Raw genomic sequence first — 25,858 nt, 5'->3', positions numbered from 1 at the left:
GGTGTGTTTTTTGTGACATGAACAAGGATCTCTTGCTGAATATGGCCCTGATCCCAACACTGTTCAGCAAAGCACGTGGTTAAGGTCTTGGCTGAATCAGGCCCTATGAACCAAGGCCATCAAACTTATTTGATTGTGTTCCCCTTAACCAAATGATGGTTGCCAAGCCTGCAATGGTGGCAGAATGCAGACAGAAGGAGAATAAGGAGCTTCTCAGAGCTCCATCTGGGACTAGACTCCTGCAGGGTTGGGGGAATTTTTTTTGTTTATTATAATCCGCATCTGTTAAGATTCCAACTGAGTTAAGTGTCTTCTCTGAGGGCTTGATCCTAGACTCCTATTCAAGTCCATGGAGAAAAACCCATTGATTTGACTAGTGCAGGATCAAACCGTTAGAAAGAGTAACATTTTTTTCCTGCTTTCATACAAATCGGTAGGCTGAATTACATCCTATATATACATGCTCTAGGAGTTCTTTTTGGGATGATCTATGGCCTGTGTTATACAGGAGGAAGTCAGGCTAGAGATGGTCACAATGGCCTTAGAATATGAATCCTTCAGGTTGCTACAGTTGCTGTCCATCTCAATAGACATGATGCCTGCTTACTGCACTGTCTCAGACCTATTCCTGATATCAGCTGGAAGTGTGTTAATTTAGGGATAACACATGATAGGCCTTACATGACACAAACATAATAGTACACCTTGTGTGCATTCGGAGGCCGAAGACTAAATGGTAATATAACTGCCCAATAGCTGGTGTACATTACTCATATTAAACACTGGTGTATGGTTTTATTTTGCTTTCTGAGGGGGAAAAATAGATAAATACATTCCATGATTCTTTGAAACAGGGCAATTGAGACTCATTACACAGATACGGTGACCCAAAATGGGCGAAAGTCTGTTCTCTGTTAGTGACACTGGTATCAATCTGTAGTAAATCCATTAAAGCCAATGAACGTTATGCCTATAACTGAGAGTTGAAATTTCCCCTCTTGGTTTTGTGCTAATCAGGCAGTAACAATCAGACACTGACCATCTCTGCATTGTCATTGGCTAGAATCTTAGAAATCAGCATTAATGACTCATTCACAAACAGTGCTTCACGCTCAACTTCCTGTCATTTCTCCCTTTGTCTGGCTGGGTGTAACGCGATCACTTTTGAACACTGCATCAGTTCAATTGCAAAATGTCAAGGACACACACACACACACACACACACACACACACACACACACACACACACACACACGTATTTTACACTGGCATTTTCAAAGAAGTACTAAGGGAAGTGGGCTCTTAGATCCCATTGAAATGGGTCTTAATGATGGGTTCATGAAATCTTTTCTTACAGCATGTACAGAACAAATATTTCGTGGAGAAACCACAAATCCTCTCCTAGCTGTGATAAAACCACCTTTGATTGGTTCCAGGAATTCTTTCAATTCAGTTTATCACGACCTATAATGTAATACCATCTGGTCATCCACCAGTTACAGGAAATCAGTAATGACACTGTTGATTACTAATTTAACAAGTTACACTTCCATTTTCAGCTTCCAGTAAGACATGGGGAAGATGAATGTTTCCTTATACTTTTAGTAAATGAATATGAAACTCGCACATAGACAGAAAATGCCCATTTGAATCTATTTAATAACTAAAAATAATCACTGCAATTAGAAGAATTACAGCTAAAGCCATAGAAGATGGGAGCATTGCTCTCGGCATATGTTTTTAAAAGTTATTTTTGAAAGCTCCAAAGTTCTAGCCTGAATAAGAAGAGAAATTCTATGGCCTGTGACATACACAAAGAGAGACTAGATGACAGGATCACATCTTTCTTTGACAGGGTAACAGACATTGTGGATAAGGAAGAAGCAGTAGATGTGATATATCTCAGTTTTAATAAAGTTTTTGATACTGTCTTGCATGACCTTCTCTTAAGCAAACTAGGGAAATGTGGCCACAATGATCCTACTCCAAGGGGAGTGCAAACCATACTCAGATAATAGTTTTAATGGTTCACAAGCTGGAAGGGCATATCAAGCTGGGTCCCACGGGGATCTGTCCTGGGTACAGTTCTAGTCAATACCTTCATAAATGATTTGGATAATGGCATAGAGAGTACACTTATAACATCTGTGGATGATACCAAGCTGGGAGGGGTTGCAAGCGCTTTGGAGGACAGGATTAGAATTCAAAATGATTTTGACAAACTGGAGAGATGGTCTGAAATAAACGAGAGGCAATTCAGTCAGGACAAATGCAAAGTAGTATATTTAGGAAGGAATAATCATTTGCACAAAAACAAAATGGGAAATGTCTGCTGAGGAAGGAGTACAGAGAGACAAGGTGGATGAATTAATCTCTTTTATTGGATCAACTTCTCTTGATGAGAGAGACACACTTTTGAGCTTACACAGAGCTCTTCTTTAGGTCTGGGAAACTAACTCAAAGTGTCACTGTTAAATACATAGGAAGCAGGAGGGCAGAAAAGCATCTGGGGTTACAGTGGATCAAAAATTAAATGACAGTCAACAGTGTAACACTGTTGCAAAAAAAGCAAACATCATTCTGGGATGTATTAACAGGAGTGTTGTAAGCAAGACATGAGATGTTATTCTTCCTCCATACTCAGCACTGAAACAGTCTCAACTGGAGTACTGCATCCAATTCTGGGCACCACACTTTGGGAAAACTGTGGACACATTGGAGAAAGTCCAACTGAGAGCAACAAAAATGATGATTAAATGGCTAGAAAACATGACCTACATGGAAAGACTGAAAAAATTGGGTTTGTTTAGTGTGGGGATGAGAAGACTGAAAAGGACATGATAAAAGTCTTCAAACAAGTAAAAGGTTGTTATAAAAGGAAGAGTGATAAATTGTTCTTTATTCACTGAGGACAGGAGAAGAAGGAATGGGCTTAAATTGCAGCACAGGAGATTTAGGTTAAACATTAGGAAAAACTTCCTGTCAGGGTAGTTAAGCACTTGGAACAAATTGCCTAGGGAGGTTGTGGAATATCTCTCATTGGAGGTTTTTAAAAGAACAGGTTAGAGAAACACTGGTCAGGGATGGCCTAGATGAGTAGTTCTCAATTTTTCCAGATGACTGTTCCCCTTTCAGGAGTCTGATTTCTCAGTCTTGAGGACCTCAAGTTTCACCTCACTTAAAAACCTACTTGCTTACAAAACCAGACGTACAAATACAGAAGTGTCACAGCGCACTATTCCTGAAAAATTGCTTCCTTTCTCACCTTTACCATATCATTATAAAATAAATCAAATGGAATATAAATATTGTACATACATTTCAGTGTATAGTATATAGAGCAATATAAACAAGTCATTGTGTGTAAGAAATTTTAGTTGGTACTGACTTCGCTAGTGTTTTTGATGTAGCCTGTTGTAAAACTAGGCAAATATCTAGACGAGTTGATGTACCCCCGGAGGACCTCTGCATACCCTCAGGGGTATATGTATGCCTGATTGAGAACCACTGGTCTAGATAATACTTAAGTCCTGCCTCAGTGCTGGGGACTGGACTCACTTCAAGTCCTACATTTCAATGATTCTATGATCAAAGTGGTGCCTTCTGACCTGAGAATCTATTGAGCTATTTTCAAAATTAGAAAAGCCATCTGGCCCATACACATCGGTTTATGGTCTTTCTCTTGATTTCATGAGCACAGGTCCATTCCCCACACCATCATGAATCAGAGAAACTCATAAGTTATCATTCTGTGATTCACATCTCTAAAAAAGAAAATTTGTTGCCATGTGGTTTACACAAAATAGACTTTGCTCTTCATGTCTGCATTCAGAGGAGCTATATTTCATTATATTTTTCTCAAGGCTCGAGCCAACGACCATTAATTTTAACGGGAGATGATGCAGGTCCTAAATGAATAATTGTGAATATGAATCTGAGTTACAATTAGGGCTGAGTGAATAGGTTTTTTATTTTTATTTTTTTTTGGAGGGGGGCGCTGTTGGCCGAACTGAAAAAGGTAAACAAAAAAAAATTTTGGGGGTCATACTAAAATTGAAATGTTTGTGTTTTTCAGCCAACCAACCAGAAAAATGATTTGCTTTGGGTCGAACAAAACATTGTGTTTGACCCAAACTATTTTTTGGTTGGTTGTTGGTTTTGTTTAGTTACATTTTCTGGTGTTTTTAAACCTTTTAAATTTTTTCTTTAAAAAGAAATCTAGCTACATTTCAAAACAAAATGTTACTTTGAAATAAAATGCCACGACATTTCATTTTCTACCCCACTTCTTTATCATCTGGAATTATTTGCCAAATCTGACCTGAATTCACTAATAGTTTCAGTTGCCCTAAACAAGCAACTTTTTAGCTTTTTCCTCCTTAGTGGAAGAAGGACGCAGTGCTGCTGGGCAAACAAAGTTCTCCTAAGATGCATGGTGCTGGAACGTTTAGCCTTTGTTCCTGAAAAAATACACAGGCTGCACTGATGATAACACAGGGGTCAGCATATGCAATATGAAGGTTGGGGGGAGTTCGGAGGGGTGGGTGTCTCCTGATCTTCGTCCCTCAAGTAAGGTTACCTGGAAATTTGCATCCTTGGTACAACCTTGTCCAGTCCATAGGCAAAGAATTTGGATTTGCTCTTTGCCAATAAATAAAGGAATAAAATAATCTCTGTCAGGTAGGGTTTAGCATTCCGGGAAGTGCCGGGGTGGGCAGGAGGAAAGCCATGGACTCCATCAGAGACAGGAAAAGTGCCTCATCTCTCCTTCCAGTATGGAGGCAAAATTTTAGTAGAGAACTTTAGGGCGCTCCTGTCCTGACTGTCCCAACCCAACACATTCCCCTGCTCCTCCTTGTAGGAACCAGACCAGGATTTCTTTCTTCTTCCTCATTTCCCTCGCCCTCCACTCTTCTCTCTTCCTTGATTTGCCATTGCCTCCTTATACTTCCATTAGCCCCTTCCTCATCCCTCTCCTGCTTATCCCTCCTCCACAACCTCTCTATCTTCTCTACTCCCCTTCCCCTGTACCTTTGTCTCTACCCCTCATCCCCTGCATTCCCACCTCTTTTCAACTCTGCCCTGTACCATCTCCCCCATACTCTCTGCCCTTTATCCCCAACCCCCACATCCTCTCCTCTTGTACCTCCACCCCTGCAACCTCACCTCTTCCTTCCCCTGTATCCCTCCCTCTGCAAACCCACCTGTCTCCTCCCCCATACTGCCCACCTGTCCCCTCCCCTTGCACCTCCCAGCTCCGGGCTCCTTCTGTGCCCCCTCCCCTACAACCCCACCTCTCCCCTCCCTCCCACAACCCCTCTCTCTCCCCTTCCCTGTACCCCCTCCCCCTGAAACCCCACCTCTCCCCAACTCATACTCCCTACCTGTCCCCTCCCCTTTCATCTCCCACCTCTGCGCTCCCCCTGTGCCCCCTCCCTGCATCCCCACCTCTCCCCTCCTCCCTGCAACCCCCAGCGCTCCCCTTCCCTGTACCCCCTCCCCCAAAACCCCACCTCTCCCCTAACCCATACTCCCTACCTGTCCCCTCTCCTTTCATCTCCCACCTCTGCGCTTCCCCTGTGCCCCCTCCCTGCATCCCCATCTCTCCCTGCAACCTCCATCTCTCCCCTTCCCTGTACCCCCTCCCCCTGAAACTCCACCTCTCCCCAACCCATACTCCCCACCTGTCCCCTCCTCTTGCACCTCCCACCTCCACGCTCCCCCTGTGCCCCCTCCCTGCATCCCCATCTCTCCTCTCCCCCTGCAACCTCCGGCGCTCCCCTTCCCTGTACCCCCTCCCCCGAAACCCCACCTCTCCCCAACCCATACTCCCTACCTGTCCCCTCTCCTTTCATCTCCCACCTCTGCGCTTCCCCTGTGCCCCCTCCCTGCATTCCCATCTCTCCCCTCCCCCTGCAACCCCCGGTGCTCCCCTTCCCTGTATCCCCTCCCCCGAAACCCCACCTCTCCCCAACCCATACTCCCCACCTGTCCCCTCCCCTTTCATCTCCCACCTCCGCGCTCCCTCTGTGCCCCCTCCCTGCATCCCCACCTCTCCCCTCCTCCCTGCAACCCCCAGCGCTCCCCTTCCCTGTACTCCCTCCCCCGAAACCCCACCTCTCCCCTAACCCATACTCCCGACCTGTCCCCTCTCCTTTCATCTCCCACCTCTGCGCTTCCCCTGTGCCCCCTCCCTGCATTCCCATCTCTCCCCTCCCCCTGCAACCCCCGGTGCTCCCCTTCCCTGTATCCCCTCCCCCGAAACCCCACCTCTCCCCAACCCATACTCCCTACCTGTCCCCTCCCCTTGCACCTCCCACCTCCACGCTCCCCCTGTGCCCCCTCCCTGCATCCCCACCTCTCCCCTCCTCCCTGCAACCCCCAGCGCTCCCCTTCCCTGTACCCCCTCCCCCGAAACCCCACCTCTCCCCAACCCATACTCCCTGTCCCCTCCCCTTGCACCTCCCACCTCCACGCTCCCCCTGTGCCCCCTCCCTGCATCCCCATCTCTCCCTTCCCCCTGCAACCTCCGGCGTTCCCCTTCCCTGTACCCCCTCCCCCTGAAACCCCACCTCTCCCCAACCCATACTCCCCACCTGTCCCCTCCCCTTGCACCTCCCACCTCTGCGCTTGCCCTGTGCCCCCTCCCTGCATCCCCATCTCTCCCCTCCCCCTGCAACCTCCAGCGCTCCCCTTCCCTGTACCCCCTCTCCTGAAACCCCACCTCTCCCCAACCCATACTCCCCACCTGTCCCCTCCCCTTGCACCTCCCACCTCCACGCTCCCCCTGTGCCCCCTCCCTGCATCCCCACCTCTCCCCTCCCCCTGCGCCTCCTCCCCTCCTGGTACCCCACCTTTCCGGTACCGGGCCGGGCCGGGATTGGCTGCCAGGGCGCGGGGAGCCGGGGGGAGGCAGCGGCCGCCGGTGGCTCCGTAGCGGGGAGCCGCCCGCCCCGCAGGCGGTGGGGGCCGGGCCGGGGGGGGGCGGGGCTGGTGCAGCGGAGCTCGGCGCGGCGGAGCCGCCTGCCCCAGCCATGCCCGCGGGGAGCAATGAGCCGGACGGCATCGTCCTGAGCTACCAGGTACCGGGCCCGGGATGGGCGGGGGGATGCTCGGTGCCCGGCGCCAGGGGCTGAGCCCAGCTTGCGAGCCGAGCCGGGGAGCTGCGGCGGCTGCTCACTGCGGCAGAGCCATTTCCTAGCGCTGGATGGAGGGAAGGGGGGTCTGACTCCGGAGTGAGGAGCATGCGGGGTGCGTGTGTGTGACTTCGGAGTGAAGGGCTTGCCAGGGGTTGGGGGTCTGACTCCGGAGTGGGTGGATTGCAGGAGGGGGGGAGTCTGACTCCGGAGTGAGGGGCTTGCGGGGCGGGTGGACTGCGGAATGGGTGGCTTGTGGGGGGGGTCTGACTCCGGAGTGTGGGGGTTTGCGGGGGGGGGTCCGACTTCGAAATGGGTGGCTTGTAGGAGGAGGGGGTGCGGGGGCGGGTAAGGGGAGACACAATCCCCGCCGCTCCCGTCCCGGCACGCACCCCCCCTCCCCCATTGCACGGAGCTGTCCAGGTACGCTCACCTTGCGGGGGTGGGGGATATACACAGCTACTGCTCCCGGGGGGGCGTTAAAAGGAGACCAAATTCCCCCCTCCCTTTTCTGCCACCCCCCTCTGCAGACAGCTGTCCAGATGCACTTATCTTGGGGGGCGGGGGGTTACATAGCTTGAAATGGATTCCACTATGGACAGGGTTTACAGTTTAACTCAATGGCTCTCATCAGCACCCCCATTATACACATTGTTCCAGCCCCCCGACCCCTCCTCGCCTCTCCCTGCCTGCAGGGAGCTGTCCAGATGCGCTCACCTTGGAGGAAGGGGATAGACACAGTTACTCCCCCTGGGAAATAAGGGGAAACCAAATTCCTCCCTCCCCTCCCTGCCCCCATCTGCAGGGAGCTGTCCACAAATCCTTCCTCCCCTCCCTGCCCACAGCCCACCCCTTCCCTACTGCACAGAGCTCTCCAGGTACTCTCACCTTGGGGGGGGGGGGAGGTGTTGGGGGGGGGGAGATAAGCAGCTACTGCTCCTGGTTGAAAAGGGAGACTAATTTCCCCCTTTCCTTTTGCAGAGAGCTGTCCCGATGCAAATATGGGAGGGGGGGGAATTCCATAGCTACTGCCCCCGGGAGAAAAGGGAGACTGAATCCCACTCCTCCTCTTCCTCCTGTCCCCATGCAGAGAGCGGTCCAGATGCCCTCACCTTGGGAGGGGGGGGTTACTGCCTCTCAGAGGTAAGGGGAGAGCAGTTCCCCCTCTTCCCCTCAGAGAGCTGAGAACTGTTCAAACTCACTTACCTCTGGGAGTGGGGCCAATGCACAGACAATGCCCCAGGGGAATCCGAGGGGCCCTGTCCTACCCCCAGCAGCATAGGACTGTCCGGACACACAGACCTTTGGGGTGAGGGAAAACAGCCACGGCCACTGAGGTATAAGAACCCATTTATTCCCCCCCCCACTCCTTTGAGGCAGCCGAGTGGAATCCAAACACTCACCCGTTGGCACCTGGCTTCCTTTTGTAACTAAACAGGTGGCTTTATGTGCAGCGGCTGAGTTTTTGGGAGCCATACGGGTCAATGCCGAATGAGCTTCCACAATACAAAGAGGCAGTCTGGTATGGACAACAGGCCGAAGGATTGCCAGCAGCAGGCTCAGTGTCAGCTGGGAGTGGTGTGTGGGGGCAGGGGACTCAGACTCCCTGAAACTGCAATTTACTATAACAATTGAAAGATCACTGCTGTCTTATTTCTCTCTTGCACAATGTGTGTGCGTGTGCACATGCGTGAGGGAGGACGGAGGAAGAGAGAATGGGAGATGTAGATTTGCAATAAGCTTCTCCTACCCTCCCTGCCCCGTATCTTAATGATATTAGAGGTGGGATTTTCAAAGCAGTTTAGGGGAGTTTGGCACCTAATTCCCACCAGATTTTTCTATTAGTTATCAGGTTTTTAGTGATGTTTATTGAAGGGGTGGGAACATAGTGGCTGTTGGCCTTATAATAACGACTCAATATCATTGTGATGTTTTGTCTTACCGTAGCACCCAAAGGCCCCAGATCACTAGGCGACGTACCAATGCATAGTAAGAAGCAAACCCTGCCCCGTAGAACTTGCAGCCTGAACAGACAAACAGTGAGAGGGGAAACAGAAGCACGGATAGGTGAACTGATCTGGTCAAGGTCACACGGAGGCTGAGCCAGCAAATACAAGCTAGTTCTTCTGAGCCCCGGTGTTGTTGCTTAGTCCCGTGACTGTGCTGACACCATCGTTCACCATGTCCCGCCCAGGGTAAAACGGAGGATTCAGGAAAGTAGGAAAAACTGTAAGGGTAGTGTAGGGGTGGAACTGGTTCTCGAGGAAGGTTGTGGAATCCCCATCACTGGAGCTTTTTAAGGACTGGTGGACAAACACCTGTCAAGGATGGTCCAGATATACTGGTCCTTTATCAGCATGGGGGATGGATGCGATGACCTGAAGTCGGTTCCAGCACTTCATATCTATGATTCTATCCCTCCCAATGTATAATAAAGTGACAATTTTTAATGTGCAAGCCGCTGTGTTTGTGGGCCTCTGGTCACCTTAACACACATCAGCCGAAGTCTTGACTTACCTCTGCAAAGGCGATAAAGGCAGATAAAAATTCCAGCGCAGGAGCAGACGGGAAAACCTCGAACAAACCATACTGTCCTACAAATGCAAAAACGAAAGAGGTAACCAAATGGCCGCTTGCCTCACCCTTAAAAGGCAGAGAAGCATCCTTCAGCTTGCAGTATTTTGTACTTCAGCACGAACTGTTCATCCATTGCGTTTGCTTGGGTTACACACAATAAGTGATATTTACCCCTATGCAAAGTAACAAGGAGGCTGTTTTCCTTTTCTCTTTCCCAAGCTAGGGATTTAGCCCTGGTTATAGTAGTTTCAGTTACAATTGTCCTGTTTGCCTCCCCCCATTACAATTATCTGTGAATCAGCTACATTTTTCACATCTTGTGACTGGATTCCCCCCAACTCTCCATGAGTATCAGAAAAGTAACCTACGGCCATTTGGTAGGCCAGGCACACGGTACCGAGGACAGAATTGGAGGGTGGGACAGGGACTGGTTTTAAACTACTTTTGCACTCCCCAATCCTGGGGTCTGCCTGGCTCAACTGTCCCTTCCAGTAGTTGTGGCCCATGGGGTGCAGAGATCATTATTAGCCATGTTTATTACAGTATCACCTAGGGCAGTGGTCCTCAACCTTTTTTGTCTGGATGAGCCATGGAGGACCGTGGCAGTGGACAAGAATCTGCTGAAATGCTGCCAACAAGTGGTGTCATCCAGAGGTGTCGCCGCCGAATTTCAGCGGCATTTCAGCGGATGCTCGTCCGCCGGCCAGTATGCGGATGCACTTAGACACCCCAGCGGGCACCATGGTGCCCGCGGCCACCGTGTTGGGGATCCCTGACCTAGGGGCAGTCTGAAAACAGGGGCTCCATTGTGTTAGGTGCTGTACTAACCCACAGTAGTAGACAATCCCTGCCCCAAAGACCCCTCTGCCCATGCCCCCTTTCCTCCGGGAATGTCTCATGAATGGGATGAAGAGGCTGCTGAGCATGCTAAGTTGGTTCTGTACCACCTGGAGATATTTGCCTATGCAAGGAGAGCCAAATCTTTGCCTCTGCTTTGTGCTGAAGCGCCAAACACGGCCCTTAATTTCATCAACTGGCATTAAAGCGGGGAAGTGGTCCAGGGTTTAGCAGAATAAACAGGTAGCAGATAGATTAGCAAGGGAGGACATCTATGGTGAGTGAAAACAATCAAATAAAGAAATAAATAAAGCAGGAATAAGGAAATGACACTCAGTTCCAACATGTTTGTCTTTTTTTTTTTGGTTGATTGTAACCCCATTTTCCAACATCTTTCCTTACCCCTTGGTCTCATCAACGGCTGAATTCATTATTATCAATAGTGGACTACATATTGTGGTAGACCCAGGCCAGTTGGGAACAGCAGTGTAGTCGAAGGGAGATATGCTGGCCACTGGCTAAGCAGTTTTCTGTTCCCTGAGTGACCAGAGCAGGGGCTGCTGCAGGCTAATGAGAACACCTGACACCAATTAACCTGCTAAGAGTCTGGTGAGGCTGTTAAGCACCTGACTCTAATTAAGGCCCCTCTGATGCTGTAAAAGGGCTCACTCCAGTCAGGATAGAGGGAGCCAGAGGAGAGGAAGTGCGTGCAAGGAACTGGGAGCAAGAGATGTGCAAGAAGCGGAGAGTGAGTAGGCACACTGCTGGAGGACTGAGAAGTACAAGTGTTATCAGACGTCAGGAGGAAGGTCCGGTGGTGAGGATAAAGAAGGTGTTTGGAGGAGGCCATGGGGAAGTAGCTCAGGGAGTTGTAGCTGTCGTGCAACTGTACCAGGAGGCACTCTAGACAGCTGCAGTCCACAGGGCCCTGGGCTGGAACCTGGAGTCGAGGACAGGCCTGGGTTCCTCCCAAACCTCCCAACTCCTGATCAAACACAGGAGGAATTGACCTGGACTGTGGCTTCTACCAGAGGGGAAGGTCTCTGGGCTGTTTCCCGACCCACAGGGTGAATTTGTGAGGCGAGCCAATCCGCCAATAAGCGCAGGACCCACCAAGTTAGAGGAGAACTTTGTCACAGTATGTTGAAAATAAAATACAGAGACCCTTAAAGCGACGAACAGTCCCCATTCTGGCGGCTCTTATTGTATCTCATCATTTCTCACTTGGATGTCTATTATACATCATCACTGCCTGAAGATGTGATTTTTGCTTGAAAGGTCTAAGAAGGACCTTACAGCTGGCCCCAGTTCAACTTTCAAACAGGCTGGCTTGCAAGATATTTTTATAGCTCCTAGGATGATACTCTTGACAATTTGATCCTGTACCTTTTTAAGTGGTATCTACTGATGGGATTCCAAAAATGCCATTAGGAGGCCAAAGCGCAGCATAAAGAACACATTAGTCCTGGTTAATAGTGACAATAATGCGATGGGCTACGAATTGTGTCATCCACGTGGACAGCACCACATGTGGGTTAAGTCTGGTACTTTGCAGTCTGCCCTGAGTGATGGGCAGTGTGGAGTTGCAGTGCCCCAGGAAGGGACTGAATCGTGACCCTCTTCCTGGTGCAGTTTACTTCCCCCTGTTTGCGAGCTCAGCGGCAGTGGCTAGTGCGCTGGAGGGGAGAGAGCCAAAGTTTGCCTGCTTCCCATTCACTGTGCATGAGGGTGAATCGCAGTGCAGTGGCAGCTGCTCTTCCGGAGCCCAGTATACTGTGATATGCAATCATGGCAGATCATGCAACAGAGTAGGGTGTCACCTTATGCCTCCTTGCTCCTCTGTAGAGTCTGGCTCACTTTTAGGTAGAAATGAGCAGTAAATGGCTTTTCTGTTGTGCAACATTTGTCAAGATTTGCAAAAATTTGCCTGTCTCTCATCAGGTGTGACAGGGTCAGGCCAGATGGCTACAGGAGAGTGATCCACTGCTAAAGGACCTCCCCCCAGCCTAAGGGGAGGATCCACAGGTCTGTGATACCAAATAATTACATGGGACAACAAATGAAAAAAACAGGATCGGGAGTGAGGTCATAGGGCTAAACGAAGGGATCCTGATGGGGATACCGAGCCGAGAACCCCGGACAGCGCCCACTGCTCCTAGAAGGTGTCAAGGGAGCCAGCGGACGCTGCCCAGAGGAACTCTGCCTGGATGCATGAACGGACGGAAGAGTGGAAATAGGCCCCACAGTCGCAGGAAATCCCATCAGCTAACCTTCTCTCCCTGGTTTTGTAGATGGCTAGTTTGGCCAGGGCCAAGAAGAGGCTGATAAGGAGATCCCGCGACTTTGTGGGGCCACGGATGGGGAGTGCATAGATAAACAGGTGAGGGGAAAAGTGCAACCAAAAATGCAATAAGAGATCCAAGAGGAGCTGGAATAGGGGCTGGGAGCAAGAGGCACAAGGAGCTGAGAGTGAGAGGCTGTGCTGCTGGAGGACTGAGGAGTACAAGTGTTATCACACACCAGGAGGAAGGTCCTGTGGTGAGGATAAAGAAGGTGTTTGGAGGAGGCTATGGGGAAGTAGCCCATGGAGTTGTAGCTGTCGCGCAACTGTGCCAGGAGGCACTCTAGACAGCTGCAATCCACAGGGCCCTGGGCTGGAACCCAGAGTCGAAGGTGGGCCTGGGTTCCCCCTAAACCTCCCAGCTCCTGATCAGACACAGGAGGAGATGATCTGGACTATGGGTTCCACCAGAAGGGAGGATCTCTGAAGTGAGCAAATCCGCCAATAAGCGCAGGACCCACCAAGGTAGAGGAGGAACTTTGTCACACAGGACAGAAAGTCGAAACCTTGAAAATTTTTGCAGACTGAAAATCTGGAAAAGAAAATTGCTTGGGTCCCTCAAACGATTTCATTTGGATCAGTTTGAAAGGGTTTGTTTCAATGTCCACCATTTTGAATCCATTTTTTGGGGCTGTGATTAGTTTAAATTTCAGAGCCAAAAAAAGTCATTTTGAACCAGAAAACCGGAATGTTTTCCTTTGGAACATGCCGAAACAAAATGTCTTAACAATTTTGAAATGTATTTTTTCACAGTTTTTTTTCAGGCTGAAAAAATTAATCAGAAGTGGCCCTTTCACACCAAACCTTTTGGTTTTGACAAACTGGCACTGTCTGATTGGAAAAAAAGGTTGTGCTGAAAAATCACTGACCAGCTGTCGATGCCTGGGAGCAAGAATGATCAGGAATCAAGCAAACTGAGCGTCTAGAATAGAAGAGATAATGGATTAGAAAGGGAGGTTTGGATAAGTGTGGATTTGGACAGATGAGGATTACACTAAATTCTGCCCTTGCTGTAGAACTGGGGGTTGTGACCTCTCAGGGGGTGACAAGGTTATTACTCGGTGGTCGCAAGCTGTCAGCCTCTACCCCAAACCCCACTTTCATAGGCTTGTTGTGTGAAAGGGGTCACCAATACAAAAGTTTGAGAACCACTGCTGTAGAGAGCACCTCTCTTTCAGGACCTCAAAGAAATCATCCCACTCAACTGGTTCACACACGTGTTAGTTGTATCTGAGGTGCTTACATGTCCCCATCACCCTAATAGTGTACAGTAGAACCTCAAGAGTTCTGAACACCAGAGTCACAAGTTGACCAGTCAACCACACACCTCATTTGGAACCGGAAGTATGCAATAATGCAGCAGCAGAGACGGAAAAAAAAAAAAAAAGGCAAATGCAGCACAGTGCTGTGTTAAATGTAAACTACTACAAAAATAAAGGGAAAGCAGCAATTTTCTTCTGCATAGTAAAGTTTCAAACCTGCATTAAGTCAATGTTCAGTGGTAAACTTTAGAAAAGAACAACCCGAACATTTTGTTCAGAGTTACGGACAACCTCCATTCCCAGGGTGTTTGTAACTCTGAGGTTCTACTGTAGTACCTTGAACATTTAATGTCTATATCCTCACAACACTCCTAGGAGATAGTGAAGTACCTGTTATATACTAAATGAGTAACTGAGGGCTAAAGGACATGCCAAAGGTTTCTAGCAGAGTAGGGACTTGAACCTATGCTTCATAAGTTCTAGGCAAATATCCTAATCACAGGATCATTGCCCCCTGTGCTGGCATCCAGGGCTGACCAGAGGATTCGGGGGGCCTAGGGTCTTCGGTGGTGGGAGGTCCCCGCTTTGGCGGTAATTCGGCAGCAGGGGGTCCTTCCGCTCCGGGACCCGCCGCCAAAGTGCCCTGAAGACCCGCAGCGGGAACCCCCCGTCGCCGAATTACCACTGAAGCGGGACCTCCACCGAAGTGCCAGATCTTCGGTGGTAAGTCGGCAGCGGGGGGAGCCTTCTGCCCCAGGGCAGAAGGACCCCCCCCCCCGCTGCCAAAATCCTGGAGCAGAAACCGAGTGAAGGACCCTGCTCCAGCACCCCCGAAAAACTCTCGTGGGGGCCCCTGCGGGGCCTCGGGCCTGGGGCTAATTGCCCCACTTGCCCTCCCCCGGGGAGGTCCTGCTGGGATCCATCCATCCTTGCTATACACCCTCAGTACCAGGTGTACCATGACTCAGATATTAAAGGCCTCTAGCCCCTGGGAGATTCAAAATGAGCCCTCTGCCATTGTTGCCATTACACCAATGCAAACGCCTAACACAGAGGCATTGCAACAGTACAAACGGGACTGAAACTTACCCCAGTAAGTTTCATTGGGGAAAAAACTGATTTACACAGTTGCTGTGTATCTGTTATTATTATTTGTATTACTGTGGCGCCTGGGAGTTGGAGTCATGGACCAGGACCCCCTTGTGCTTGGCGCTGTACAAAGACAGAACAAAAGACATTCCCTGCCCAAAGAGCTTACGGTGTAGATATGAGTGAAGAGATCAACAGATGGATACAGACAGACAGAGGAGTACAAGGAAACAATGAGACAATATTGGTCAGCATATGATAGGCCGTGGTCACATCATACCGGAGCCCTATCTCCGAGAGCGAGTTCTACTAGTGTAGCTACACCAGAGCATGCAAGCAAGGAACCAAACACAAAACCACAATATAGACAGGGCTTCAGTTAGTGCAGCCTGAAGGCTTTCACAAAGCAGCCAGCCAGAATTGAGTAATAGGGGCCCAGGAGTCCTGACTCCCAATCCTCTTCTCTAACTTTGGGGCATTCTTGAGAAATGCTAAGTAAAGGTTGCAGATTATACACGGGAGAAAGAGGTGGATCCATTAGCTCCCAGACCTGCATCAGCTCTTTCTGAGTCTTAGTATCTCTGAGGGCCATGATTAAGTAGGTGGTGAAACACTAGTTGGGCATTTAACTGGGCTGTGGATAACTGAGTGATTCCCCAGGAGTATAGTGGATCACCACATGCGAATACTGTACATGCTCACCCAGATTTTTCCTGCATCCTGCCCTGCCTGTGTCATCTGCGCCTTTGCATTCAGTGAGCAGGCACAGCAGATCCAACCTACCGTCAGTACTGAATGCAGAAACGGATCACATGCTTATTTGATTTTTGCATCGAATTTGTCCTCCAAGTTCTGAGATGTAAATCCTAAGCAGTGGCATTAAAAAGAAAGTGGTGCCGTGATTTTATAACATTGCATGTTAAGAAAATAAAATCTAATTAGCAGCTGCTTCTGGCAGCATCAACAGCAGTGACATGATAGATTGCAACAGCCAGGGGGCGGGGACTGTCTTTTTGCTCTGTCTTTGTACATCGCCTGGCGCAATGGCATCCTGGTCCCTGATGGGGGCTCATAGGCACTATTGGAATACGCATAATCAGTAATAAAAATACTGACACAGGGACCATTGTATTGCGCAACCATATAGGAAGACAATGGGTCAAAATGAGAATTGGTTGAAATGTTTCCAATGAAACTGTTTTTTGGTGGAAAATTGGGTTTTGGACAAAACAATTTTTCAAGATTTGTTTTTTCTGCAGAAAGAAATGGACTTTTAATTGAAAAACTGAACGTCCGAACCTCCCAAAATTTCAATTTGGAAATGCCATTATGGTGCCACATGGGAACTGTAGTCTGGGTGACTCATGCCCTCATTCTCCAGTATTGGCCAGGGCCCCCGGAGGAGAGTACATTTCCCATAAAGAGACTGAGTTTAGAGGTCATGTGATGGGAGCATGTGACTCAGAACTAGGCATGCTGGGAGATATAAAGGGCAGCCTGAACTCAGTTGGCAGGTGAGGTCTGTAGGGAGTGGGTTGGTTTCTGTAGGAGGTAGAACTTGGTTTATCTTGAATTCCTTTGGTTTGGAGAAATGAAACTCACCCTTGAAGGAAAGGGTCTGAAAGCTTGCTTCTGTTGGGAATATTATTTGATGCACTGGCTGGTGGGTTGGCTCAGAGGCTTATCGTCGGTGCCTCGACTGCAGGTACCGTTTTAGAAAATGGAAAGAGCCTGTATCCAGCCAAGAAGGGGTGTTGGCACTAGCAGCTGCATTGAAATGAGTTGGATTCTTGGTATTCTGTATAAGTGTTGGGGGTTTTTTTGAGAAAAGATCTCTCTTTTTCTCAATATTGGCTGTACCAAAACTCGAGTTAATATCTCTCCTATTAGGAGTTATTTATATTATTTTATTTCCCCAATTAGTACTGGGGCTCTATTGTGCCAGGCCCTGTACAAACATAATAAGAGACAGTCCTTTGCCTGAATTCTTTTCTACACAGCTTCTTATACGACCACTGCAGTATCTAAGCACCCACCATTAGTACATTGAGTGGTGTGGCCTAGTGGCAGGAGACATAGACTAGATTGTAGGAGTCCTGGGTTCTGTTCCTGGCTCTACTGCCAGATGGGTACTTTCCCTTCCTCTGCCTTAGTTTCCCCATGTGTAAAATGAGTGTAATGATGCTGACCTTTGTAAAGTGCTTTCAGTACTACTGATAATGGGAAACTGAGGCACAGAGAAATAAAGTGACTTGCCCACAGTCGTGCAGCGGCAGAGCCAGGAAAGAAATTAGGCCTCTTGTGTACCTCATCTGTTGCTGTAATCCTTAAAATTCTGCCGCTTGCTCGAGGTTTTTGAAAGCTTCCAGTAACAGAGAAGATGGCCTGTGGGAATGGACAGTTGGAATATTGTCAGTTTACTTTATCTTTCCATGTGTTTTAGTGAGTGGGGCAGAATAGCCTATGTTCTTAGATTATAAATTGTTTGGAGCAGGACACTTTCCAGTGTCTGTATAGTGCCCAGCAGATCAGGATTGGGGACCTACTCCAGAGCATGACCATAATATCCTTATTCAATAACAATATTAATAGAATATCAGGGTTGGAAGAGACCTCAGGAGGTCATCTAGTCCAACCCACTGCTCAAAGAAGGATCAATCACCAACTAAATCATCCCAGCCAGGGCTTTGTCAAGCCTGACCTTAAAAACCTCTAAGGATGGAGATTCCACCACCTCTCTAGGTAACCCATTCCAGTGCTTCACTACCCTCCTAGTGAAATAGTGTTTCTTAATATCCAACCTAGACCTCCCCCACTGCAACTTGAGACCGTTATTACTTGTTCTGTCATCTGGTACCACTGAGAACAGTCTAGATCCATCCTCTTTGGAACCCCCTTTCAGGTAGTTGAAAGCAGCTATCAAATTCCCCCCCCCCCCCATTCTTCTCTTCTTCAGACTCAATATTCAGACATCACATCACGGTTGATGTTGGGAGAGATTTCTGGGTAAACTCTTTCCTTATTTGATTGATCCTGCTCTTTCTTCCTTTTCCCTGAAAGCTTTTGATGTTGTATAAGCGAGATAAGTGGTTCCATCCCCCACAGATGGCCAAGCTGGAATATCAATTACATCTTCTCTAATGGTTTCTTTGCTTTCTTCTCTGCCTGTTGATTGCCGAAGTTACCCCTGTGAAGAAGCAAGTCAGGCAGTCGTTCAAGTCAGTTTCATGTGTCCACATGGGTATATTGTTTAATTTAAGGTTATACATTATGTTGTCCATTCTGTTAGAAAAGACTGAGTAGATCTGCTCGCGTAACTGGCCTCCTGGGCAAAAGGAGATGTCTGATGAAGAAAAGCTGTGCATACCAGTCGGCAGTTCAGGCAACTCTGGCCTTGCAAGGCAGGTTGGAAAAGGTCATTCCAACAGGGAACAGCAGTCAGCCATTGTGCTCCACTGACCCTGCTGCGGCATGGCAACTGGACTGTGCAACAAGGATATCCAAAGATTATAGCAGTTTTGTAGTAGATAGACAAGCTATGCTGGAGCAGTGAGCATCCAAAGGCGTTGCAACATGGTGCCTGGGAGAGAAGCCTCATTTTTAATTTGATTAGCCATAACGGTTGAGGCTCAGCATTTTTCTGCATCTAGTGCACTGTGTTGCAAAGGACTGGCTAGAATGGGCAATGTTTTCAAAACCGAGTGTCTGAAATTAGGCTCCGAAATTCGTACGTGGGCTCCTAGATAAAAACAGCCTGATTTTCAGAGGTGTGGAGCATCGGCAAACTCCATGGACTTCGGCTGGATTTGTGGGTGCTGAGAACTCTTGAAAATCAGGCTGCTTGTATTTAGATGCCCAGCTATGAATTCAGAAGCCTTACTTAGGCACTCCCGGGTGAAAAATTTTGGCTAGCGTCTTATGAAACCAACATAAAGTTGCTTAAAGAGTTAATAGGATCAGCTGCACTCTGGTATTTTCCAAAGGTTTAGGCAAGTTTAATATTCCGTTTTATGGAAACTTCAGCATCAAACGTTTATTTTAGGGAATCAGAAGGATGACAAACTTGTGAAAGCAGCAGGCACAGAGCCAAAAAGCAAAAAAAATCCATTCTGTTTGGATAATAGCAAATTCCCTGGCTGACTGCTATTCAAAGACCGACTTACATGACTCTAGGAATCAAGGCTTCGAGTCCTGGACGCCCGCTGAGGGAGTCTGAATTCTCAGCCATACAGCCTGAGAGAGAATTACACAAACTGAAGATATCCAAGGGAGATCAAGGGAAGATGACAAAAACTGTTTGCATCTGTCAGGAAGTGGAGGCAGGATAATAGATTTCTGAATAGGCTGTGTGGTTGCAAAGGTTATAATATTGCAGCTTTATTAGATTGCTAAATTCCTCAATATAATAACCAGTCATAGCCTAGTCAAAAGTCTCCTCAGGAGAGAGTGCATCCACTTTTAGGGCTATGTTTTTTTTAATGGCCTCTAAGTTTGATGCATGCAGTCACTTAATATTATTTATTGTTTGTATTAGAGTACCACTTGGAAGCCCTGAGATCAGAATCCCATTATACCAAGCACCATACATCCACACAGCAAGAGACTGTCCTTTTTCTGCAGAACTTAGACAAGACAGACAAAGGGTGGGAGGGGAAACGGGGTGATCTCCCCTACATCACACAGCAGGTCATCAGCAGAGTTGGGAACAGAGTCAACATCTCCTGGCTCCCAGTCCAGTGCACTGTCCAATGGACACCTTGACTCTCTAATCCACCCTCCTCCTCCAGGAGTGTGACCCTTTTTTTTTTTTTTGGCAAATTATAGCCATACCCTTCAGTCATGGAAGTGGGCCCCAATCCTGCTATATTCTGTGGTTGCTTCCCTTAACTAATATCACCTCCATCTTAATCTGGACTAAACCAGATACTCAACAAGACACTAGGGTAGTAGCATGGGTGGGACATTGTCAAGGTTAGATAAGGGACAGAGAACTGCATAGTGACAAGTGACAATAGAACATTGTGAAATGCTGAGACAAGAGACCCTTCAAGGCAGATGAAAATATGCCCATTGCTGCCCCCTGGGATTTCTCCTGGAGGCAAGCAGAGTCCCATCTACACCTTCCAGAGTTTGCAGTTGAAGCTATGCTACCTTATGTCCAATAGTAGCCAAGGCGGCTGCTAAGTCTTTTAAAAAAAAAATCAATGTGGATCTCTGATTCTAGTACATTGCTAAGAATAAATCACTAGCCAGTGTCTTCTCTGTATCAGACACCCAGCACTATATACCAAGGTGACTGGGAACCTAGAACTTAGATTTCCAGATATAAAACCAGACTGACAGTGACCAAGGAATCTAATGTACTTATCTAGCCTCCATTACTGTAGTATCTGAGCATCTCACAATCTTTAATGTATTTATCCTAACACGCTGCTTGCATCCAGTTTCGATTCAGTCCTCTTTTATTAGCTTCCTATTGATAAAGAGGATGATTTATTGAGTTCCTCTCAGATCTGGGAGAGCCTGAGGTCACTCAGGAGAAAGTCCCTGTTTAGCCCAGCTTTATTGTATCTGGAATAATGCATACACATTTCCCTTCATCTGCCAGGATTCTTTCTGAGAATTGCCTATTGTACCTCCAGGCACTTTGTGAAAGCGATTGCATTGATTTTTAAAAGCTCTAGTTCATAGGAAAGTATTTATAGTAGGAGAGAGAAATATGTTCCAAACGGCAGCCGTCTTTCATTGCAAATTTTATGCAACTGAGCATCACCACAACCCAATCTTCATTTTAAAGTCAGGATTAAAATCTTACATTAAAATAATTATTTCCAGGTCTTACTAATGATTATAAGTGATTGGAAAATGTTTCCCCTCCAGCTTCCCTTGAAAATTTTGATTCAAAGCTAAAAAATATGTCGTCAGAACTTTTGGCAGAAAATTATGACTTTTTGTTGAAACCAACCTAACCCCCCAAATGTTTCAAAATGGCCATCTGAATGCATCTGAAGAAGTGGGTTTTTTTACCCACAAAAGCTTATGCCCAAATAAATCTGTTAGTCTTTAAAGTGCCACCGGATTCCTCGTTGTTTTTGTGGTTACAGACTAACACGGCTATCCCCTGATACTTGTTAAAATGGCCAGTGTCCCAATGAAAAACTGATTTTTTTTGAGGAAAGCAGACACTTTATGCAAAACTGTTTGTTTAGCTGAAAACCCAATTTCCCATCAAAAAAAGTTGATGGAAAATTTTCAACCAGCCCTAGTAATCTCGCCTTAATTTATTGTTAAATTATTTTAACCATCTTATTGCAATTGTTCAGTATTTATGATGCTAGAACTTTTTGCCCGGCTTGAATAATAAGTGTAAACTGGCCTGTTTCCCTTTCTGTTTATAAGAGAGCTGATCCAATATCAGAATTTCCGTCTCATGGGAAATTCTGGTACTTCTAAATTTTTCATCCCAAACCAGGGCAAAAAGTCATAATAATAACGCTGTTGTATGAAAAACTCTATTTAGGTGCCTAGACGGGATTTGTCTTCTTTTGGAAATCTAGCTCCAATTGTGGGGCCCTACGTGATTACATTTAGGCTCCTAAATTTGAAAAAGTTGGTGTGGTATATTTGAAGACTGTGCTGGGATTGTAGGCTGTCACTTTACTGTGTAAGGGCTTTCCTGATCCTGCTTGCATGGTGAGGGGCTCTGCAGGGAAGTAAGCATGTGTCAGAGTCAGTTCTGCAGACTCTAGCTAGAGTAAGGTGTGTTGCGTTGTCTCTCTCTTGCCTGCCTGGTCTATGTTTGTGGGTTCTTGTGTGTTATCAGTCTGAATTCTAAGGAAGAAAGTCATGTTTATGTTGCAACCTTCCAACAAGAGATTTTCATATTTTTATCTAACTTGTTTGTGTGTATGCCGTGAAACATAACAGTTGACCATAATACTTTATCTCTCTTTATTACTTCTTGCAGACTGCCTCCTCCATTTCTTCTGTTGTTTGCTTTTGCGGTTTTACTGTCCAATAATAAGAAGGCAACCGGGTTCTGAGACTGAATTGTGACCTGATTTTAATTGATTAGACCTTGGTGTCATTTTCATGTACCAGGTCATTTTACACCAAGTGTCACATTTCCTTTAAAGCTGGGCAGTTAATCTTGGTTCTGAGGAGGAGTAAGCCAGTCCATTACAAGGAATGAATTTGCAGCATATAACTAATTAGCCATGCTTTAAAAAAAAAAAGTAGTTTGTCACTTGTGAGAGGCAGGTGATGAGCACAGTATAAATAAGTGATTGGATTATCCCTATATATGCCAGGTTCATATTCCACTGGGGTTCTGTGGAAGCTATTGCATCTCCAGCACAGTGCATGCTGGGAAATTCAGTGAAGTAGGAAGCATCATTCTGACTTCAGGAAATCTGAAAAGAAAGGATGGATTTGAAATAGAGATGGGTGAAACTCAGAATTTCTGTTCCACGGGAAATTCTGACATTTAGACATTTTTCTTTTTGTCCTGAATCAAAAAAATTGAAATTTCAAATTTTCCCTTTGAAATGAAAATTTAGAAAAATGTCATTTTGGAAGTATTGAAACAACCTTCTTGGAACATTTCATTTGGATAGAGGGTGAAGTATTTCATTTGGACTTTATCAATTCAATCTCATATCATATACAGTAAATAAAATATTATATGTAATATGATGGACAAAATGAAATACTTTGACTGTATGTGACAGAATGGTAGCTGTAGTACCCTAGTCACTTAGGGAGTTGCTAACAGAGATGATTGCAGACACTTAACCGGTTATGTGGAGATTGTTGATACTTAGGGGGCAATGATTGGGCTCATGGGTGATTAGCTCAGTAAGGGAAGCTATATAATTGGCGAACAGGAAGTAAGGCGGAAGAGCAGAGAGAGCTAGATGTGGTAGAGAAAGTTGGGTGGAAGGCTTTTCTTGACACATGCCTGTACTGTGTTCTGCAATCTTGAGACTCTAAAGATTAAAGATCCACATGGGGAAAAGAAATGGACTGTGTCTGTTGTCAGTGCAACAACCCAGAGGGGCCAGGCAGCCTGGCACACTGGTTAGTGGAGACACTGTATCAAAATGAACCACTTCAACCTTATTGAAACTGAACGGTTTGATCATTTTTGGTTGAAAATGTTAACGAAATCGAGACGTTCATGCAAAATATTTTGATTTTTGTCAGATCAGCACTTTCCGACAGAAAACTGTTCTATCAGAATTTTTGTTGATCACTTCTTTCTTTAAATGTATCTGTGCTGAATGTGCCTCTTACCCCTGGCACGCTGGGGCCTTTAACGCTTATTCTAAACTTTCTACTATGTGCCGTAGTGGACAATGCCATTTATGGCTCCCTGGTTTTTAAAACAGATCTGTGCCTCCAGGATAATTAGAGCAGCCTGGTGGTTGTTCTAATCTATACCAGTTCAGGATGGGTGGAAGTCTATATGCTCTGGCCACGCTCCCAGCATCTTCCTCCCTGCATGCTACGCAAGTTCTTTGGTAGGTCCACAAGTTTGCGGCTTTATTTTTCAGTCTTACGTTTGATTGAAAACTTTCAATCAAGACTATTCCTTAGCCCAGATGCCTTTCTCCAGGCTGACCCTACGCAAAAGCTCATGTCATAGGAACCAAGTTCAAGAAGCCTATTTATCAAAGATCTTTTAAACTAAATGGAAAGAAAAACTCCCTTGAATTTTGTAGTGGTGATGGCCCTGCTTGCTCCGAAGGATATAGCATCCATGTAAATGCCAGCTGGGACTGACTCAGTCCACAGATCTCTCTGATTCAGGTGCAATATCTTTTAAAAACCGCATAGAACCTTTCTGCCTGTGATGCGTATTTTCAGAAGCCAGTAGAATCAACCCCCACTTGCTGTTGGTATGTGCCGCGCTGTCCCATTTGTCATCAGAGCTGAGAGTCATATGCCTCTTAGGGGTTACCAGATGGACTAACTAGAGTAGTATTTAAGTGACCATTGTATCCCCCCCCACCCTTTGGCTCAAAGACTAGGATTGAAGTATTTCAGGGCTAATCAAGTTTTAAGTTGACTTCTTTTTTCTTTTTTAATCAAAAGCTATTGCTGTAAAGTTTCTCTCCCTGTGGCTTGAACGGAGCATGCGGCAAACTTGGGGTTGAATTCAGCGCTATCTGTGGTGAATTTGGTCCTAAATCTGATCTGGACACTGGATTAGATAAGAAAGGTATTGACTAACTTCGCAGCCTGGTGGCAGACTTGAAAACCACCATGACATCAGAGAAACTGCAGGTAATAGATGCTTGGGCTGCTGCTAAAAAGAATGGGGATTTTAAAAAGAATAATGATAATAAAATATAAAAAAACAGTGGCAAACCTCATTATCACTCTCGGAAGTGAAATGCGCTAGGTTCTCAGCAGGAGTGGGGAAGAAAGAGAGAGGTGTTGCATTGGAAGCAAAATGTCTGAGAACATTTCAAAGGGATGTAGACAGGAGTGGATGTTAGGAGAATAGAAAAACGAAAGGGTGTTGCAGTTTAGTACAGCAAAGGGGATGTTGAAAGAATAAGGACCAATGAAAGTATGCAGTTAGTTTGTGCAGCTAGAATCCTGAATATGAATATCCTGAATAGAGGATGTACTAGACAGATGTGTGTCTGACAGCTGCTAGAAAGCAGAGGCTCGCTGAGAATAATAAAGGGGGGTACATTTATATGCGGGTTCTGACATTTCCAGGTCCCAGTCTCTGATTCAGGTCAGGGTTATGCACCTTCATAACTCTAATATGATAGGATTCAGTGTCCACCAACTTCTGTTGCAGTTGAGTGGCTTTGCCACCTAGAAAAGGTGTAGTGTCCTGACCAAACTTCCCCCTTTAGGGCATGCTCAGTAGGAGACTATGGAAAGAACTGTGTAGGTTTCCTGCCATTCCCTGGGATTTCTCCACGGGAGCAGGTGATTAGGTCCTTTGTTACTGCTGGAGAAATGTTACATGTCCCTCAGCTTTCCTCTGCTGCCTCATGGGAATTCAGAACTCCTGGTCTCGCTTCTGTAACCTGCTGCTACCGCTTCTCAGAGCGGGATGGAGGCTATAAAAACACTTCCCTGCTCATGATGGTTATTCCTGTGCTGTAGGTAACTTTCTCCCCTCTAGCTATGACTCTACCCTTCAAGACTGTCCTTGACTCATCAGGAATATTGGCTATTGTATTTTGGCAATAGCCGTCAGTTAGGGCTGGTAACTTTTCCAAATGGGATTTACCTCCTAGGGAATCTTGGAATTTTTCTCTTTATGGGAATTTAGACCCAGACCCTCAAAGGTATTTAGGCTTCTAATTACCATAGAAATTGGTTACAGATCTGGGCCAAAGTGCTGGTGAAAGGAGCCAGGAGTGACAGCCCTGTTGGATGAAATGTCTCTACTTATCCAACTGGGTGCATATATTCTTCCAGTCACAAGGGCTTATTAGGGCTTGGGCCCCTCTCAGGAGTCTAATCTGTGCCCTTTAGAATCAGCTGAGAAGCTCCTGTTGACTTCAGCGGTGCAGTAGGATCAGACCCTAAAAGGGGCAGGGAGGAGATAGAGCCAGGGGCCATCTGATGGAGTGGGTTGGGCTGCA

General features: G+C 46.8%; 1 protein-coding gene across 2 annotated transcripts in view; it reads left to right on the top strand.

Moving 5' to 3' along the window:
* The first annotated feature begins 7,005 nt into the window (after window positions 1-7,005).
* Window positions 7,006-25,858, top strand: part of SLC4A8 (solute carrier family 4 member 8) — a 68,131-nt gene continuing 49,278 nt past the window's right edge. The window contains exon 1 of one of the 2 annotated variants that reach the window (XM_030554545.1): window positions 7,006-7,082. In XM_030554545.1, coding sequence (XP_030410405.1) covers window positions 7,035-7,082 — 48 coding nt within the window. In that variant the 5' untranslated portion in view covers window positions 7,006-7,034. Of the gene's footprint in view, window positions 7,083-24,455; window positions 24,531-25,858 lie in introns of those variants that run through there. The other variant, XM_030554546.1, reaches the window with a different exon arrangement.

Source organism: Gopherus evgoodei, chromosome 3 (assembly GCF_007399415.2).
Source record: "Gopherus evgoodei ecotype Sinaloan lineage chromosome 3, rGopEvg1_v1.p, whole genome shotgun sequence".
Taxonomy (NCBI): Eukaryota; Metazoa; Chordata; order Testudines; family Testudinidae; genus Gopherus; species Gopherus evgoodei.
Note: the sequence above shows the minus strand (reverse complement) of the source record. Positions and strands in the feature narration are given on the sequence as shown.